The 16,732-nt window shown below is 34.8% G+C and overlaps 2 protein-coding genes across 3 annotated transcripts; both read right to left on the bottom strand.

Annotated features, from left to right (window-relative positions):
* Positions 1-319: 319 nt before the first annotated feature.
* Positions 320-3,850, bottom strand: LOC114261422 (protein indeterminate-domain 7). Its single transcript, XM_028201695.2, has 3 exons — positions 3,640-3,850; positions 2,628-3,027; positions 320-1,296 (listed from the first exon to the last, which is right to left on the bottom strand). Exons 1-3 carry the CDS (start codon positions 3,848-3,850, stop codon positions 684-686), a joined length of 1,224 nt encoding a protein of 407 aa, XP_028057496.2. The 3' UTR covers positions 320-683.
* On the bottom strand, positions 3,685-16,241 carry LOC114261424 (Metallo-hydrolase/oxidoreductase superfamily protein). Of its 2 annotated transcripts, none has more exons than XM_082909213.1 (12): positions 15,938-16,223; positions 14,730-14,857; positions 14,481-14,593; positions 14,146-14,187; positions 13,679-13,734; positions 13,485-13,561; positions 12,628-12,747; positions 8,114-8,190; positions 7,967-8,030; positions 7,814-7,864; positions 7,698-7,746; positions 3,685-3,921 (listed from the first exon to the last, which is right to left on the bottom strand). In XM_082909213.1, exons 1-12 carry the CDS (start codon positions 16,098-16,100, stop codon positions 3,911-3,913), a joined length of 951 nt encoding a protein of 316 aa, XP_082765339.1. In that variant the 5' UTR covers positions 16,101-16,223; the 3' UTR covers positions 3,685-3,910. The 2 variants fall into 2 exon arrangements, with proteins under 2 accessions (XP_082765339.1, XP_028057497.2); XM_028201696.2 differs by lacking the exon at positions 3,685-3,921 and adding an exon at positions 6,681-7,085 and having other exon boundaries at positions 15,938-16,241.
* Between the last annotated feature and the right edge of the window lie 491 nt (positions 16,242-16,732).

The following is a 16,732-nucleotide window of genomic DNA, read 5'->3' as shown; positions in this document are numbered from 1 at the left end:
TGTATCCTGGAATCAAACAGGGCCTTAATGCTTACTCCAGACATGCCACATAAAATTTATCTGTGAAAGGCGGTATAAGTGTTTTATATAATGAAATATGATAGAAAAACCCCTCTCTCTCTCTCTCTCTTCCTTAAACAATATTTATTAGATCAAGGGAACTCTGGCTTTGGAGGAATCTTGGTTATATTTTACATTTCAATAATTTTAAAATATTATGTGATATTATTTATGTAATGTTCCAAACGAATCATATAAAAAAAAATACTACAAGTGAAATTTGCTGACTTACTTTATTAGATGATTAAGAGACAAAAAGTGATCAACTTTCATATTTATTGTAAATTTTTCCTTCATAAAATACCACATAGGAAATGTACTCTCAAAATATTAAAGTAAGAAAATATATATGAAAAAATTGCTAATCGCTATCTTGCCATGTTTTTTGGGTTTGGTTATGATTCTCATGATTGTTGACAATATCATGTTCGGAGAGAAAAATTGTTCACACAAGGTGAACAATACGCGCCATCTCATTAGCTGAACCAATGAGGTGTTCCCACCAAAAGTAAAGTACAAAATGAACCAATGAGATGGTATATTGTTCACTTCTGTAAGCAAATTTGCAGTCACATGCTCACTAAAACCAGCCATACTGAGCATATCACTATGGGAGAGAGGTCTTAGGCCCAACCCAAGAAGTCTCTTGTCGTACCCTCATTGTCACCGCCACCGCCACTGCCACTGTCACCTTTATACCCAACAAACCCACTTGCAGAAGAGAGAGAAGCCATCATTTCTTGAAAAAGAGAAGAAGGAGGTGCACCTGCAGTTGCAGCAGGTGATAAATTCCCAAAAGGAGATGGAGAACAAGCATTAGTAGTAGTGGTAGTAGTAGCACTCATTGTTGCACCTATCTGAGCAGCTTTTTGCAGCAATGCAGTTGCAGATATGTGTGGAGAAGGAGAAGAAGAAGAAGAGAGTGTTTGATGGTAGGGTTGAAGAAGAAAGGTGGGTCCCAGATTAGGGTTAAGGTTTGGGTTCTCATCATCATGGAGTATTCTTGCTAACTCTTGATCTTGGTCTAGCCATGGAAATGAATGGAGGTCATGGCTATGGAGTTGGGGTTGAAGAAGGTTGTGGTTGTTATTGTTGTTGTTTATATGTGATTGTGATGTTGGTGAAGGAGAAGTGGGAAGTTCAGAGGAGGAGAGAAATGGGGTTGATGTAATTCCTCTTGCAGTCTCCTTTGTCAAAGCATCACAGAATGCTCTGTGAGTTATGAAACTGTCCCTCCTGAAACCCAAAACAGAAAAACACAAAACAAAAAATCATACACAAGAAAACAAAAGCAATACCATCATAAAGTACTGTTACAAAGCACAGGTATTTTTTCCCTCTGTTATTGAATTGTTTACCATCAGCTAATCTAAAGCTCAAACTATTAGACTGAGAGACAATTTTATTATTTATATTATATTCTTAACCTGCACCCTCATGTGCGGACTTTTTATCTATAGCATGCCGAACAAGTGCAAATATTTTTTAATTATCAGGTAGGTAGTGAGGTTTGAACATAGAATCTATTGCCTAATCCACTCTGATACCATATTGAATTCTTTTTCCCCTCCGGGCTCCATCTTTGTTTCAGGAAAAATGTTATAAGTTTTAAATTTTCTATCAAATAAATGACCAAATGTCTCACATAAGTTCATTTAGTAGAAAATTTTATATCCTAGCACTACTCTTATTTCAGCGGTCAGGGACATATTAGCTAGTATCATCATAATTTTTCATATCTGCCCACTTTCTCTCTCTCTTTCACACTGATGCAATGTTGGTAGAAGTTCATGCAATGCGGTGATCGATGCTAGATTTTGCTCGAATTTCTTTGTTTATGTTTTCTAAATTTCAATTACTATCTTTTAGAGTTCGAGTCAAATGGGTTTTGAATTGAGATTTCTTTTTTTTTTTTTTTTTTTTGAGAAGTGTTTTGTGTATTTTTTTTGTTGTTGCTGTAATTATGCTATGATTAAAAAGTAATTACTCTAATTATGGTGTAACTTATGACATGGTTTCCTATATAAATAACATTTTAAGCCATTGAGACTAAATAAAGAGTAATTGGTTGAGTTTGATAAAATTTAAAAATAATTGTTTTATTTCATATTGTTCTCTTTTTATTTATTTTTACATCATTCCATACACGACACTACTTCACACACACATTGGAGGCGACAATGCTACGTAGCTCAAATTTTGTGGCTCAAAAGTGGCTCAAATGGCCAAAACGACGTCGTTTTGAGTACAGAACAACATAAAAATGGCCAAAACGACGTCGTTTTGGCCATTTGAGCCATTTTGAGCCACAAAATTTGAGTTACGAAACATTTTCCCATTGGAGGGGAGTTTCACAGTGATATAGTAATTAATAACTCCTGATAGATCAATTAAATAAACTTGAGTACATTTTCTTCAATCGAGATCAATATTTACTCTTATATTAGTTAATACTGTCCGATATTAGCTAATTTTCGACTGTTGAGCTTTGATGGGAATTGAATTAATTCACATATTTTTTGACACAAAAAAATAAAATAAAAATGATTTGGGTTAATTTATAATACCTTGAAAAAATGGTTCCACAGTCACATCTATACTCTCTAGCGCCACATGTCTTGGAATGAGCTTTCCAATCTGACTGAACAGCATACTTCTTTGAACATTTCTCACATTTCCACTTCTTCTCACCATGCTTTCTGGAAAAGTGCTTCTTGATTCCAGTCAAGTCCCCCAGAGCCCTTGATGGGTCATGGTGCACACAACTAGTCTCAGGGCACACATACACTTTCTTCCTTATTATCTCTTTGCTTTCTCTCTGCTTCAGCTTCCACGGCAGATTATGCCCTCTTCTGTGAAGCTGAAGATTCTGATCTCTCTGAAAGCCCTTCTTGCAGATCTCACACACAAATCTGTTTGTTGCCATGAGAGTCTTGGGTGACAAAGCTATCACTTCTGCGTCTGGGTCTGATTCAAATCCATGAAAAATTCAAAACCCAAATGATGAAAATGAAATTATAAGTAAGGGTAACGCAAACAGAAAATTATATTAAAAAAAGAAAAAAACTAGGGATCATGAAAAAACTTTCATGAAAATGATCATGAAAGATTTATGACTCTTGGATTACCTTGATTAGTGTGTGGTGCTTTATTTCAAGTGTAATCCAAAGGTCATAAATCTTTCATGATCATTTTCATGAAAGTTTTTTCATGATACCTAGCATTGCTCTTAAAAAAAACTTATATAAAATGATATGCCAAAACTATGAAATTATAAGAACACCAATATCAAATCATTTTGTATAGAAAGTGGGTCTAACTTTTGGTTGGACCCGAATAGCAATACTCTTCTCATAATTAAAGAAAAATGAAAAAATATACAGACTTTGAAATAAGAATACAAGGCACGGGATATTCTGTACCCAAATCTTTTTATCTTATTATTTTAAAACAATCATAGTTATTGAATGTGTCGAGATCCAATATTTTGAGATTCTCACATAATTTAATAACTATGAGCTGAGACAAAAAGACAAATAGATTTGAGGATAGAGGATCGTTGGCCACAATCTAAGAGACCTGGGTTGCCTGGCAAGTTTCTCTTCTTCTTCACTAGTGGTTGAGTTTGAGTTGATGGTGGTGGAGCAGCATATTGATGAGGATAGATAGTGGGAGTTTCAGGTATGTTGGCTGAAGAAGCACTGAATTCAGCAGAGGTAGAAGTCAAATGAGACATGTTCTCTTCCACACCTGAGTTTTGTCGTTGGATTGGCAAACCCTTCATCATCATCTTCTAGATTTGCATCACAGGCATATGGTTCTTAACCTTTTCTGTGTGATAAACATAGATTTAAATATGGCCTGATACCAGACAGTGAGATCTAATTAATGACAAATTCAAAGATTGAAAAAGCTAAAGTGAAAAATAAAATAAACTTGGAGGAGTTGCTGAATTTGAGCTTTGAACTAAATCCTCAGTTGCCTCTTGACGTTTTCTTCATTCTTTGGCATCAACCAAAGAGACAATTTTTGTTTTTTGAAAACAGAAAAAGAAAAGAGAGAGAGAGAGAGAGAGAGAGAGAGAGAGAGAGAGAGAGAGAGAGAGAGTTTAAGTGAAACTGAACCAGACCCTCCAGTCACTCTTCTTCTTCGTGTTTGAATAGTTTGCTAATAATAAAACCAAGAAAATCCAAGAATAAGCATACAAATAAAATAAACCCAATTCAGAGAGAGAGAGAGAGAGAGAGAGAGATGTGGATGAGATGGGAATCCTCTGTAATTCTGTACCAATCCAAAACCATACTCCAAAGACCACAACTAATCCTACTGCTAACTCTGATGTGCACCTTCTGTCTTTTTCTCTGTTTTCTTCCCCACCCCCAATAAAAATGGAAGAGGCTTCTCTCGACACCATTACTTGGACATTGTCCAATTGAAGTGTTGTGGACTCACTCTGCCTTCACTTTACCGATCCGAATGGTTCATCTTCTAATACTTGCTAATTAGATTATCGATGCAAATACTCAAGTTGATCAAATGTCAATAGTCTTGTCTTACAAAAATGAATAGACAATATGATTTTAAAAATACTTCATCCAATTTTAAAAATAAACGTGATCCAATCATATGATTACTGATTTTTCAATTAATTTGATTCTTTTGCATAAATAATTTACATGATGGACACTAAAAATAAAAGATTCATATTATCAACATGAATCCCGAATGAGGCTATAATTTTTCAATTAGATGATTCAATTCAATTACTAGATTAGAGGAAAATCTATCTCTCATTTCTTTGTTTTTTTTTTTTTTGCTTTTAACAAAGTTTAATTTACGGGCAAAAAAAAAAAAAAAAAAGACTTTTCTTTAATGGCACTACATGTACCTTTCCCTTGGACTAAAGTAAGTGAGAAAAGCAACTATTTTTTTAATAGAGAATTTGATTTGTATATATATGATGTAGACAGAAGGAGAGAGACATAAAGGCAACAAAAAAAAAAAAAAAAAAAAGAAAGAAAATTCTATTTTGTTTTTCAATTTTTTTCATCATAGATAGTAGAACCTTTCCCAGCTTTCTACAATATTTACAGGGTTATGATTGATTCATTGATTGAATCCTAAGTGACATGATCATGCCTAAAAGTTCAATTATTCCATTTCTTTCTCTTTCATACTCATTTATGCCCTAATCAATCAAGACTAGAGATCAATTATTACCAACTAAAAGAGATAAATATCTTATATTTTTGCATGGTGCTTCAATTTTATTATCACTGCTTAAAAAAAAAAGAAGCCTACTTCTAAAATTACCATTGATTGTACCAACCTTGTATATAACCTTAATTAAAAATTTTCTTAAGTTGAGACTCAAAACGAATATCGATAAATGACTTAACCCAATAGTTAAATTAAAGAATTGTACTCATTGAATGACTGATGTTAGTTAAATGATATATATGTATGTATATATTTTTAATGGTAACCAACATATGTAAATTCACTACATAACGTTCAAAGTGATTTGACAACAACAAACACAACAATTTTATTTATTTTGCTTTTTATCTCTCCAAAATGCTATGAATGTCTATATAAGACTTATGTATTGTAGACTATTGGTGTAAAGTGTACATAGTCGAGAAAATTGACAATTGGATATTTTTTCTTAAACCGCGTTCACATTCTTTCTATTTCATACAAAATATTCAATCTATGTTTAGGAAGAGATTAAAAAAAAAAAAAGGTCAGTAAAACTTATATAATTACAAATTAATATGGCAGCATTAGATTATTCAATCTTTCTCAAATTAATATTTTACTTTTTAAATGCATCTAAAAGATCAAATGAAATAAAATTTGACTAAAATATGGAGGAAAAAAAAAAGCTTGAAAACCAAAAATGTAAACTGGGTCTAATAAAATAAAATAAAATTATACTGGAGGCAATTTTATAGTGTAAATGCACTTGTTCGAGTTATTTTAATATGAAGTTGTGTCTCTCTAAAGATTAAAAGGTTAATAAAAAAGTGAAATAAACAAACATTTTTCTTTTGTCATTTTGTTGATTATTCCTCAATTATTTAATTTTGAAATGGGATCTAGCTCGACCCAAGTCTCGGCATGCCCTGCCAGCTCATCTGTGCCTTCTTTTTTTAAAAAAAATATATAAAAATAATTTAAAAATATGAAGAATGTAAGAAGTGAGGAATTTTTAGTATGTGTGAAATGTACAATAGTTTCTCTACATAAATATGCCTTTGGTTCATTGTATAGAGCATATATGACTTGGGAGTCATTTTGATTTGTTTTATTATTGTAAATGGATTTATCAATAATTTTATAATGTAAATTTATTTTGCAATTATTCATGCAAAACATTAGAATCCTTTCCTTTGTTCCTTGTCCTCCAATCCCAAATCATTTTTCTATCACATGACTTGTTAAATAGTTATTGTTTTTTAATTGAGAGTTTACGCATCATAAAGTGAAAGACGTTTTGAGACATAAAAAATGAGGATAGGGAATCTTGTGCTCAAATTCGGTTGAAATACCAAACAATTTACAAAATTAAGAGTGCGTAAAGTACAATAGAAGAACAATAGTTTGCAACTAAAATCTTAAAAATTGAAATGGTGCTAATTTTATTGAATCATTGCCTTCGCATCATATTTCTTCTTCATTTTAATTTTTTTTGAGGAAGTTCACATCATTTTATTTAAACAAGGTACAAGAATTATATGGGGGTGTACAAGTCCACACTAGAAGAATGGCCAAATTAGAGAAATGAGAAAATTCAAGTTTGAAAATTCACATAAAAACAATATTGAAAATTTTCTGAAATTCAAGTTTGTATACAGAATTGAGAAAGAACAGCCAATTTAGAATAAAAGAGAAAATGAAGGGCTATAGAGTAATTGGAACGCGGAGTCCATCATAGCTTAATTGCACATCAAGACCCTCAGTATCCATCAATTTTATAAGACCTTCATTTACTTTTTCATGATCCATCAGATGCATCATACCTTCACAAAATGGAAAACCACTAATCAAAATAGAATCATTTTTTGTGTTTTTTCGTTTTCATTTTTTGTGTTTCTAAAGACAAAAACATTCAAAAGTTTGAAAACACCTAAAATTTTTCATATTGTTTTCACTTTTGTGCAAAAACATATTTTAAGTGATTTCCGAAAAGAGAACAGAAAAATAAAAAATGATATCAAACATAACTTGCTTGATGAACTGTTTTCAAAAACTGTTTTTGAGAAAATTTTCCCAAAACAACCCATTTTGGGAAACATCCAAGAAAGATGTTTTCAAATTTTAGAAACTTGTTTTTGCATAAAAATAAAACGATATGAAAATAATGGATTTCTCAAAGTTTTCATCATATTTTTTGTTTCTAAAAGCACGAAAAGTGAAATCACAATTAAAAATCTACATTGCTACTAACAATAATTGATTAGAAAAAATGATAGCAAGTTTTTTCGAACCTCTTCAAAATCTTATTCCTAAATGTGCTGATCATTCCAGAATTGGTCAAGGTGAAAAGGTGTGCAAAATTATATTAAAAAAAATAAAATCGGTTTTCCTTGAAGAAAATAAAGCAACTCTACAAAAGAAGAACAATAACATACCGGTGAAAAGAGTTCGTTTCGGCTGGATTTTTCGAACTTCCTCGAGAGCCTGGCAAGAAAGTAAACACGATGTCAAAAATTAATGATGATAAACATTAAAAGATAACGGAGCATACCCTTGGAAGTCCAAAATGTGTCGAAGAAGATCGATCTGGCCTCAATGCATCCTGATAAAAGATTCAACGTGTAAGCCAACAAGAAACAGAGCAATATAATTCATTTTCATGCAAAGAAGGTAGCAATGAAGAGAGAGAGAGAGAGAGAGCCACCATGATAAGAATTTCACAGTCCTTCAAAAGTGGATAAGTTTCTTCAGGTATTTCGCTAACATCACTGCAAAACCAGAAATCGGATTAGCCTTCAATATCCCAGTTAAGAATGAACAAACTACAAGCATATATTTAGAGAACCATTACCTAATGTAACAAATATTGCCGAAGCGAAAACCAAGGGAACGATAACCACTTCCGTGCCAGACAGGTAAAGGAGTAATCTGAAAGCACAATAAAAGCAAAAGAATGGGTATCATAGTTTAGTCATATACAATAGTCATTCCTTATTTGACTCCAATGAATAAATATCCTATATTATTTAATTTCCAATGTAATTTGTGCCAGATGAAGAAACACTTCAAATAATTTGTGAAATAATATTAAAAAGTTAAATAGGTATATCACATCTCAACTGCAAATTACAAAGTCAAAAGCATGAAAGGCGAGGTAACATTCTTTTGCATAAATTCATAAATTTGCACACGATTAACGTCTATGAAGTATGGACACGCCAGATTTCATGCCGTGGTGGTGTCTGACACGGGAACACGCCGGGGACATGTACGGAACACGCTGGGTGGCGTGTCCCTTTAATTTAATTATTTTTTTGCAGGGGACACGGCGGGGACAAGCGTGTCTACCAAATCTGGACATGCGTGTCCAAATCTGGACACAAAGAGCAAAAGAGAAGAGTAAAGGTCAAGAGATAAACTTAGACTTCGATCCAGTCAACTTGCCTGTCGACCTCCATGACTTCGACCACCGTAAGCTGTCGACCCAGACCGCGACCTCCATCCAATCGACTTCAACCACCGTAAGCCCCTCTCTCTCTCTCTCACCTTCGCTCTCGCTCGCATCTCTCTCTCTCGCTGATTAATATGTATAATATATATATATATAATATGTAAAAATTAATGTATTATTATTGATTGATATATTGATATCTATTACAATGATTCATGATTCCTATATATAGAAGAGGGTGAGTGTGTAGTAGGTAAGGAGTAGGTGAAGTGGAGGTGGTAGTGGTGTAGTGGGTTAGGTTTAGTGGAGTAGGTGAGGTGGTAGTGGTGTAGTGGGTTAGGTTTAGTGGAGTAGGTGAGGTGGTAGTGGTGTAGTGGGTTAGGTTTAGTGGAGTAGGTTTAAGTAGGTGGAGAGTAGGTGGATTTTAACAGCCCCCCGCAAACTCAAGGGGGATAGGAACTAACCAACTTGAGTTTGGAGAGAGTAACAAAATAAGAAAATACATAAAAATAAAAGAGGATAAGAGACACTGTATGGTCGTGTCAGACCATTGGTGAAGACACTGGATGGTGGTGTCATAACATTGTAGAGGACACTGTATGGGGGTGTCATAACCATGTAGAGGACACTGTATGGTGGTGTCATAACGGTGTAGAGGACACTGGATGGCGGTGTCAGACCGATGTAGAAGACAGTTTATGGGGTCATGTCGGACCGTTGTAGCAGACAATGTGGTGACAGTTGTTGTGACAGTTTACGGAGTCTTGCTGGACCCTTGTAGAAACTAATCGGAATCAATGTCGGGACAGTTTACAGAGTCTTGTCGGACCCATAAAGGAGCTAACCGGAATCAATGTCGGGACAATTTACAGAGTCTTGTCGGACCCTTGAAGGAGCTAACCGGAATCAATGTCGGGACAGTTTACAGAGTCTTGTCGGACCCATAAAGGAGCTAACCGGAATCAATGTCGGGACAGTTTATAGGGTCATGTCGGACCGTCGTAAAAGTTGCACCCTCAAAAGGTGTGCCCAATCTTTCAAAAGGCGTGCCATCAAAAGGCGTGCCCAATTCATCAAAAGGCGTGCCATCAAAAGGCGTGCCATCAAAAGACGTGCCATCAAAAGGCGCGCCCATATTGTCGGCGAGCGTCGAGCGGCGCATGATGCGCGTGTCTGCCGCTTCGTCAGGGTCTTTATAAATCGAAGCGGAGGCTGAGGTTGGGAAGCATAACAAACCAGTTTGAAACCTCTGAACCTTTGCAGTCTGAAACACTCTGTAACCAACCCTTCTCTGAAACACTCAGCAACCCATAACATGGCCTCTTTTTCCCGTCCAGCTAACCAGAACATGGCCTCCTCTTCCCGTGGGCTACTTACGCTCTTTCCAGAACTGAATGAGTCCACAAGAGAAATAACTGGTGCGGTGGCCAGTGAACCTCAACCAAACACCTCTGGTTTTGCTCCGTTGAACTTTCCGATGCGGTCGGTGGAGCAAAAAATGGCGGTGCAGTCGGATGTGGAGGCCAATCAGTATACCTTGAAGTCATGTGTGGAAACCATGACTGCGGTTACAAATTTGTCGAACCGGCTGCAGAGCAGGACAAATGAGGTGCAGCAGTTAAATGCCCAACTGGCTCTGCTCCAGCGCATGTATAAGGATGCGCGAGCAGAGATAAGTATGCTAAAGGCGGAAAACAAGGAGCTGAAGCGGAAGGCCACCGTGATGTTCCGATTTGGAGATCCGCCATATGCTGCAGTGGAGGAGCAGAGAGGAGGCAACTTGCTTGGTGGTCTAGGAAGCACGGAGGCAACACCGTCAAGGGCCGTCCAGGACGGAGGCAAGAAAAAGAGACCAGCGGCAGAGTAGAGAAGAACAAAAAAAATCCCGCCGGTGGATGTGGTTGTTTTGTTTGTTTGGTTGTTGTGTTTTTTTTTTTTTTTGTGTTTTTTTTTTTTTGTGTGTGTAAAAGTGTGATCGGGGTTGTTCCCTGAGATAAATAAAATATGATTGGTTGTGCAAATTTGTAAATGGTTTGCAATGGTGTTTGGTATTTTTTTTTTTTTTTTTTTGTTTTAATAAGAATAATAATAATAATAATAAATAGGTATCATGGAGTGGGCGGTGATAAAAATATGATTTAGAAAAAAGAGGAAGGTGGTGGAATGATGGGTCAAAAAGTAGAATAAAAGAGAAAAAAAAAAAAGGTGCACATGAGTTGGTATGTCAAAAAGTAGAATAAAAACAAAAGTGCACATGGGTTGGAAAGTAACATGACCTCGTCAATTATTTATCCATAACTAGTTCCTTTCTCCTTAAACCAGTATGGGATTTTTCTCTTGGTAAATATGATGTTATCATCGGGGAGACCCGGCAAAGCAAATGTCTCTGTAACATAGAACAAGAACCTGGGAATGGCGAGGCGAGCACCAAGGTCGGCAGTCCAGGGATGGAACATGTCGCTGACGATGCAATCAGGGCGGCGTCGTTTGAAATGATCGCCGATGACCTGCGATTTTGGACGCCGATCACGAGGTTGAGATTTTCCGGCGAGGAAAAGAAGCAGAAGCTTCCGAGATCGCAGGATTCGCCTCTGATGGTGACGACGTAGGCGAATCGGACGGCGATGATGAGAACACTGAAGACAAAGAGTCGAACCAGAATGTTCCTCAGTAAGCTTGGCTTAGACTCCATAGCTCTCTGTATATACTAAATCTAGAGAGAGGGAGAGAGAGCCGTGGGTCTCCTTGGTTTGATGCCAGGAGAGTGTAAAAGAAATTGAGAGAGAGATGTGGAATTTGTGGCAGCGGAGTGAAGGAATGTGTGGAGGTCCGGCGGGCGGCCAAGGCGAGGCTGCCGCCCGCCGGTGAAGCAGAATTACTAGCTTCTTAACCTTGCTCTGATACCATGTAAAAATTAATGTATTATTATTGATTGATATATTGATATCTATTACAATGATTCATGATTCCTATATATAGAAGAGGGTGAGTGTGTAGTAGGTAAGGAGTAGGTGAAGTGGAGGTGGTAGTGGTGTAGTGGGTTAGGTTTAGTGGAGTAGGTGAGGTGGTAGTGGTGTAGTGGGTTAGGTTTAGTGGAGTAGGTGAGGTGGTAGTGGTGTAGTGGGTTAGGTTTAGTGGAGTAGGTTTAAGTAGGTGGAGAGTAGGTGGATTTTAACATAATATTAATAAAAAAGACATATCTTATATCTTATATAATATATATACTTATACATATTAATCCAAAATAAAAAAATAGATAAAATAAAATAAAAAAATTAATAGAAACACATTTATTTAAAAATATAATAATTAACTTGTATTAAAATAAAAATATTTATAAAAAAAATTTGCCGTGTCTCCAGCCGTGTCCGTGTCACCATTTTTTTAAAATTGCCATGTCCGTATCCGTGCTTCATAGACTAACATTGAAGAACAAACATCAAAGTCGTTTAATTCTTTCCAAAGCTATTTAAAGCTCACAGAACTACAATTTAGGGAAGAAAGCATAGAAGAAGCGGGCCAACTTGCTCTCCTTAGTCACTGATGATAATTGACATGACATCAGGACTATTGCCCCCCTCTTTCTCTTTGTTATTTTCCCTTTCTTCTTCATATTTTTCATCACCTCTCTGGGTCCAGTAGATTACTCCATAGGGGCCATAACCACTTTGGTTGAGAGTTTCACATTCCATCAGGAATATTTTCATTTAGTTTATTTATTTTGATTGAATCACAACTAGATTCTACGGTTTCAACTTTGTTGCATAGGATAAGTAACAAAGATAAGCCAATGGTTTCAATTAGGTACTTAGTCCTTGTCCAAAGTTCCACACACAGTTCGAAGCCAAAGATTTGAAACAAAATCATGCTTCAATTCTATACAAAAAGTGATAAGATATGGGTCTTCTTCTGACCTTTAGATCATGTACTTGGAATGGCTCTTCATGTATGATCTTAAATTCCAACTCCGAGACTGCAGCACCAGGTATTATAACGCTTGTATCCACTAAATAATAATGAGTTTTCTTCATTACCTGAAATTATTTCAACTACTGTGAAGTTAGATCTGAGAAAAAACTGATCTGGCCAACATATTGACTAATCAATGTGCATTGTATTCTAAAATTGCTTTTAGTGTGTTACATGTAATCATGCATATCAAGAAGAAAAAAAAAAAAAAAAAAAAAATTAGAAGTATTGTTGGAAAGTCAGCATCTAAAGGTGAATTGCTTTGCTGCCGTAGTTTATCAGCTCCTCTACAAAGTCATACTGGGGTTCATTTGGGAAGTGGCCTTTTTAGTGACTTTTTAATTTTTTTGGTAAAATATGAGGTGAACAAAAACTGAAGTGTTTGGGAATGGTTTTTTGGCTTTTTATGAAAAAATGAGCAAAAAGTAAAAAGAATGAGAAGGAATATTTGACTTTTCTGTATAGCTTTTTGGTATTTTTTGTGACCCTTTGGCTTTTTTAGTGGCCTTTTTTTACTTTTTGGCTAAAATGTTCAATTCCCAAACGGACCAAGCTTCAAATATGCTACCTTACAAAAGAATTCAATGCTAACATGAGTATTTAGGGCCTTAAGTAAAAATTTAGTAAATCTACATGTTCCCGATTTAGAATTTGTTAACATAGAAGGGGTGCTGACTCAATAGATTTAACATGCATTCATATGAAATAAAATAGAAGTGATATAGTTTGAATACTTGCAGAGTATTCTTTATGATGAGAAAATTTTAATTTGATGCAAGAAAGGCAGTAGTAGAATTTGGACCTCAAAATCACGTGGTGCTACATAAATTGGAATATGGAGCTGAACATTGTTCGTCCAATCGCGAAGATCATCCAAACCTGAACAAATAGCAAACTTTATGACAAATAATATGTGATTCACTCAGGAAAGAATTGCATTATCATGTCTTCTTAATCATATAAAGAATAACAGCAAAAGGTGTTGTTGCCAGAGACCTCCAATTGCATCAGCATGAGAATGTGTAATAATAACCGCATCAATTGTTCTTATCCTGACAGAAATACAACTAGTTACAAGAAGATAAAAACATGACAATAAATATTAAAAAATATCTACAAGAGAATCTGCAAGAGGACCAACTTCTTGACAACTTTTCCACGGCATTTAATAACAGAAGATCTTCTGGGGTAGGAGTACCAGAGACCTCTAGTCTAATCTTAGAGCCCCTACTCAGCAAAATTCAGTACAGGCAAACGGCAAGACTCCAAATTTCTAATTGAATTAATTGGATACCAACATTGCAGCAATTTCTTATATTGTCGAAAAAAATTCAGTTTCTACTTGGGTGTGTAGAAAATGAACATTCCTAACTGAACAGTGAAGTCCAGAACCAGTAAAAAAACATGTTTGAGTAACGGATAAAAAATATAATAGTTAAGACAATATGCATATAGACTCTTACCCATAAGTAGGAAACCATCGTAGAGCACTATGGTAGAAGAACCTGCACCATTATCAAAAGAAAAGATTGTTTAGTAAGTAGCTATCAATTAACCTATGGCCATGGCAAAAACATACACATACAGTACAAATGAATGAAAATAAGATTTGAGGATTCTAGCAAAGGAAGAAAAAAATATTAAAGACACTGCAAATAAAGGGCGCACACGATGATGATCTCCACCTACCAGAATCTAGGACTAATACGACTAATACAAGATTGACTTAAGATTTTATTTTCCTTCCCATTTCATAAAAATATACACAAAATTAGGGACAAAAACATCTTTTACTTACTTTCCAGCATCTATAAGAATGTTACGTCTTCCAGAGGGCCTAGGATGACTGATAAGGATGCTTGTGTTGAGTCTCTTATTCTTACTGCCTGGTTCCACTGCTTTTGAACACACCTTTAAAAAACCCATGAAGAGATCGATTTCAATTAATTATCGTCATTATGAAAACAATATTAAACTATCAATGCAATACTAATTTCAATCTTTCAGATAACAAATTTGCTTAAGGATAGAGGTTCTGCTAGTATACCGGACATTTCTTTTCAGGATTGGTGAGGCAGCTCACACGTGGAATGCCTTCACTAGTTCCTGTCCCCAAAAATATGATTTCAGGTTGTTCTGCAAGTGTCTGTACACCAGGTTGTGCATCTGCAGACTCTGTAGCTCACAACAAGTCACTGCATAACTCATCCACTAAAAGGGCACAGAAACTTGAAAGTGAAGCCCAACAACATTTGACTAGAAAATCTGCATCAATTTCTATTTCTCACCACTTCCATTGCTCAAATGTGCGAAAGTATCAGATACTATGCCAAGAAAATAACGACAATAAAGCATACTGTAGTGCATTGCACAATAGTTTTTGAAGGGCCAGAGGCCGAAAGAAATAAAAGAAAAGGGAAAATTTTACTTTGCCCCCTCAGACTATTATACTTGTGTCATTTTACCCCTGAACTGTCAACAGAATTATTATTTGCGGCAGAAAAAAAAATAAAATAAAGATTGAAACTAGTATCCCCACCGCCACCCCCAAAAAAAAAAAAATTTGTGATTTAGTTGTTTGCTACAGTTGGTTGTATTTTGTATGTTACTGAATATTTTCTAAACAATTTGTTGTGTTTTGTTTGTAAGGTATTTGTCTATTTGTCTATTTATCTATCTCAGGCAAAGTGAACTAGTATCCTCAATTAATCATGCAAGACCCGACGGGTGTGATATTCTGTCAAAACACAACCAATTGTTTGGGTTAAAATGAATTGATATCAATAGTTTAAGGGGATAATTATTCAAATTAGTAGTTCAAGGTGTAAAGTGACACAAGTGTAAGAGTTGGAGGGTGCAAAGTGAACTTTTCCCCTAAAAGAAACAAAGAACTTGAATCAAGCAATATTGACCCTTTTTCCAATATTAATGTTCCCAAAGCAACTTTTATTTTTGCAACCATATCAAGTACTGTAGGATTGAATCTTATTAATGGAATAAAGCTATTCATGAGCAGAATCTAAAAAGCGAATCTACTTTAGTAAAAAACATACATTCAATACAAACGATTCATTCTGATTTTGATATATGAATATACCCAAATTCGATATCATACAACAAACCTATTCAAATTAGAAATTGTTTTCATGCATGGAAAGCGATTAAAGATTGAAACTAAACGAATCAAAATAGAATCAGGAAACTACCCAAATTAGGGTGGAAAGAAATGCAAGAAAAGGGTAATAGAGAGCTCACTTGATTGAAGACTAGCTTGAAAAATTCGCTTGAATTGAGGAGACCCAAATCTGGAAACAGAGAGTGGGTATAGGGAGAGACAAGATTGGAGCCTTGAATGGGCGAAACCAATTAGGGACAATGATGAAGGAGTAGGACGAAGTCCGCCCAGAAATAGTACCATTTGGGGAGAGAGAGAGAGGGAGAGAGAGGGAGAGAGAGAGTTTTCAGAGCTTGAACATTGCTAATGGAGTGTTTACAGGGACAACATTTGCAACATATTTATTTGGTTGATCTTTCAACACTTGTAAATTACAAATAGATCGTGAAATTTCTTTAAAGGCTAAATTACAAATACTCCCTGAGATTTTATTAAAATACAAATGTGTCTTATAATTTTGAAAATTATATTTCACCATTAAAATTAATACAAATGCATCTTATAATTTTGAAAATTATATTTCACCATTAAAATTTTTAATTTCATAACAAATCGTTTATTTTATTAATAAATCATCAAATCAATAAATAGTTTTTAATGATGTTAGAAACATGTTTCAATTAATAATTTAGGTAATTTTATTATTGTATAGAAGAATAATTATGAATTTCATTTTTTTAGTTAATTCTGTTAAATAAAATATTCTAACAATGAGATATTTGTAATTTTTTAAATTATAAGGACAATTTATATTTTAAGCAAACCTTATGGATATATTTGTAATTTATTTTTATTTTGTTTAAAATATAAATTGCCTTTATAATTTAAAAAATTATATAAATATTTTATTATTAGAAAATTTTAAATATATTTTT

The sequence above is a fragment of the Camellia sinensis genome, chromosome 15 (assembly GCF_055761805.1).
Source record: "Camellia sinensis isolate YWXY chromosome 15, ASM5576180v1, whole genome shotgun sequence".
NCBI classification, from domain to species: domain Eukaryota; kingdom Viridiplantae; phylum Streptophyta; class Magnoliopsida; order Ericales; family Theaceae; genus Camellia; species Camellia sinensis.
This window is presented reverse-complemented; position numbering and strand designations above follow the sequence as displayed.

Coding starts and splice junctions, on each gene's coding strand:
- LOC114261424 (XM_028201696.2), bottom strand. CDS start 16,100: ATGGTACTATTTCTGGGCGGACTTCGTCCTACTCCTTCATCATTGTCC. Junction 13,562..13,678: donor TCATGCTGATGCAATTGGAG/GTCTCTGGCAAC, acceptor CTATTTGTTCAG/GTTTGGATGATCTTCGCGAT. Junction 12,748..13,484: donor TAGCACCACGTGATTTTGAG/GTCCAAATTCTA, acceptor AAATAATTTCAG/GTAATGAAGAAAACTCATTA.
- LOC114261422 (XM_028201695.2), bottom strand. CDS start 3,850: ATGATGATGAAGGGTTTGCCAATCCAACGACAAAACTCAGGTGTGGAA. Junction 3,028..3,639: donor AAACTTGCCAGGCAACCCAG/GTCTCTTAGATT, acceptor GATTTGAATCAG/ACCCAGACGCAGAAGTGATA. Junction 1,297..2,627: donor TGTGGAACCATTTTTTCAAG/GTATTATAAATT, acceptor TTTGGGTTTCAG/GAGGGACAGTTTCATAACTC.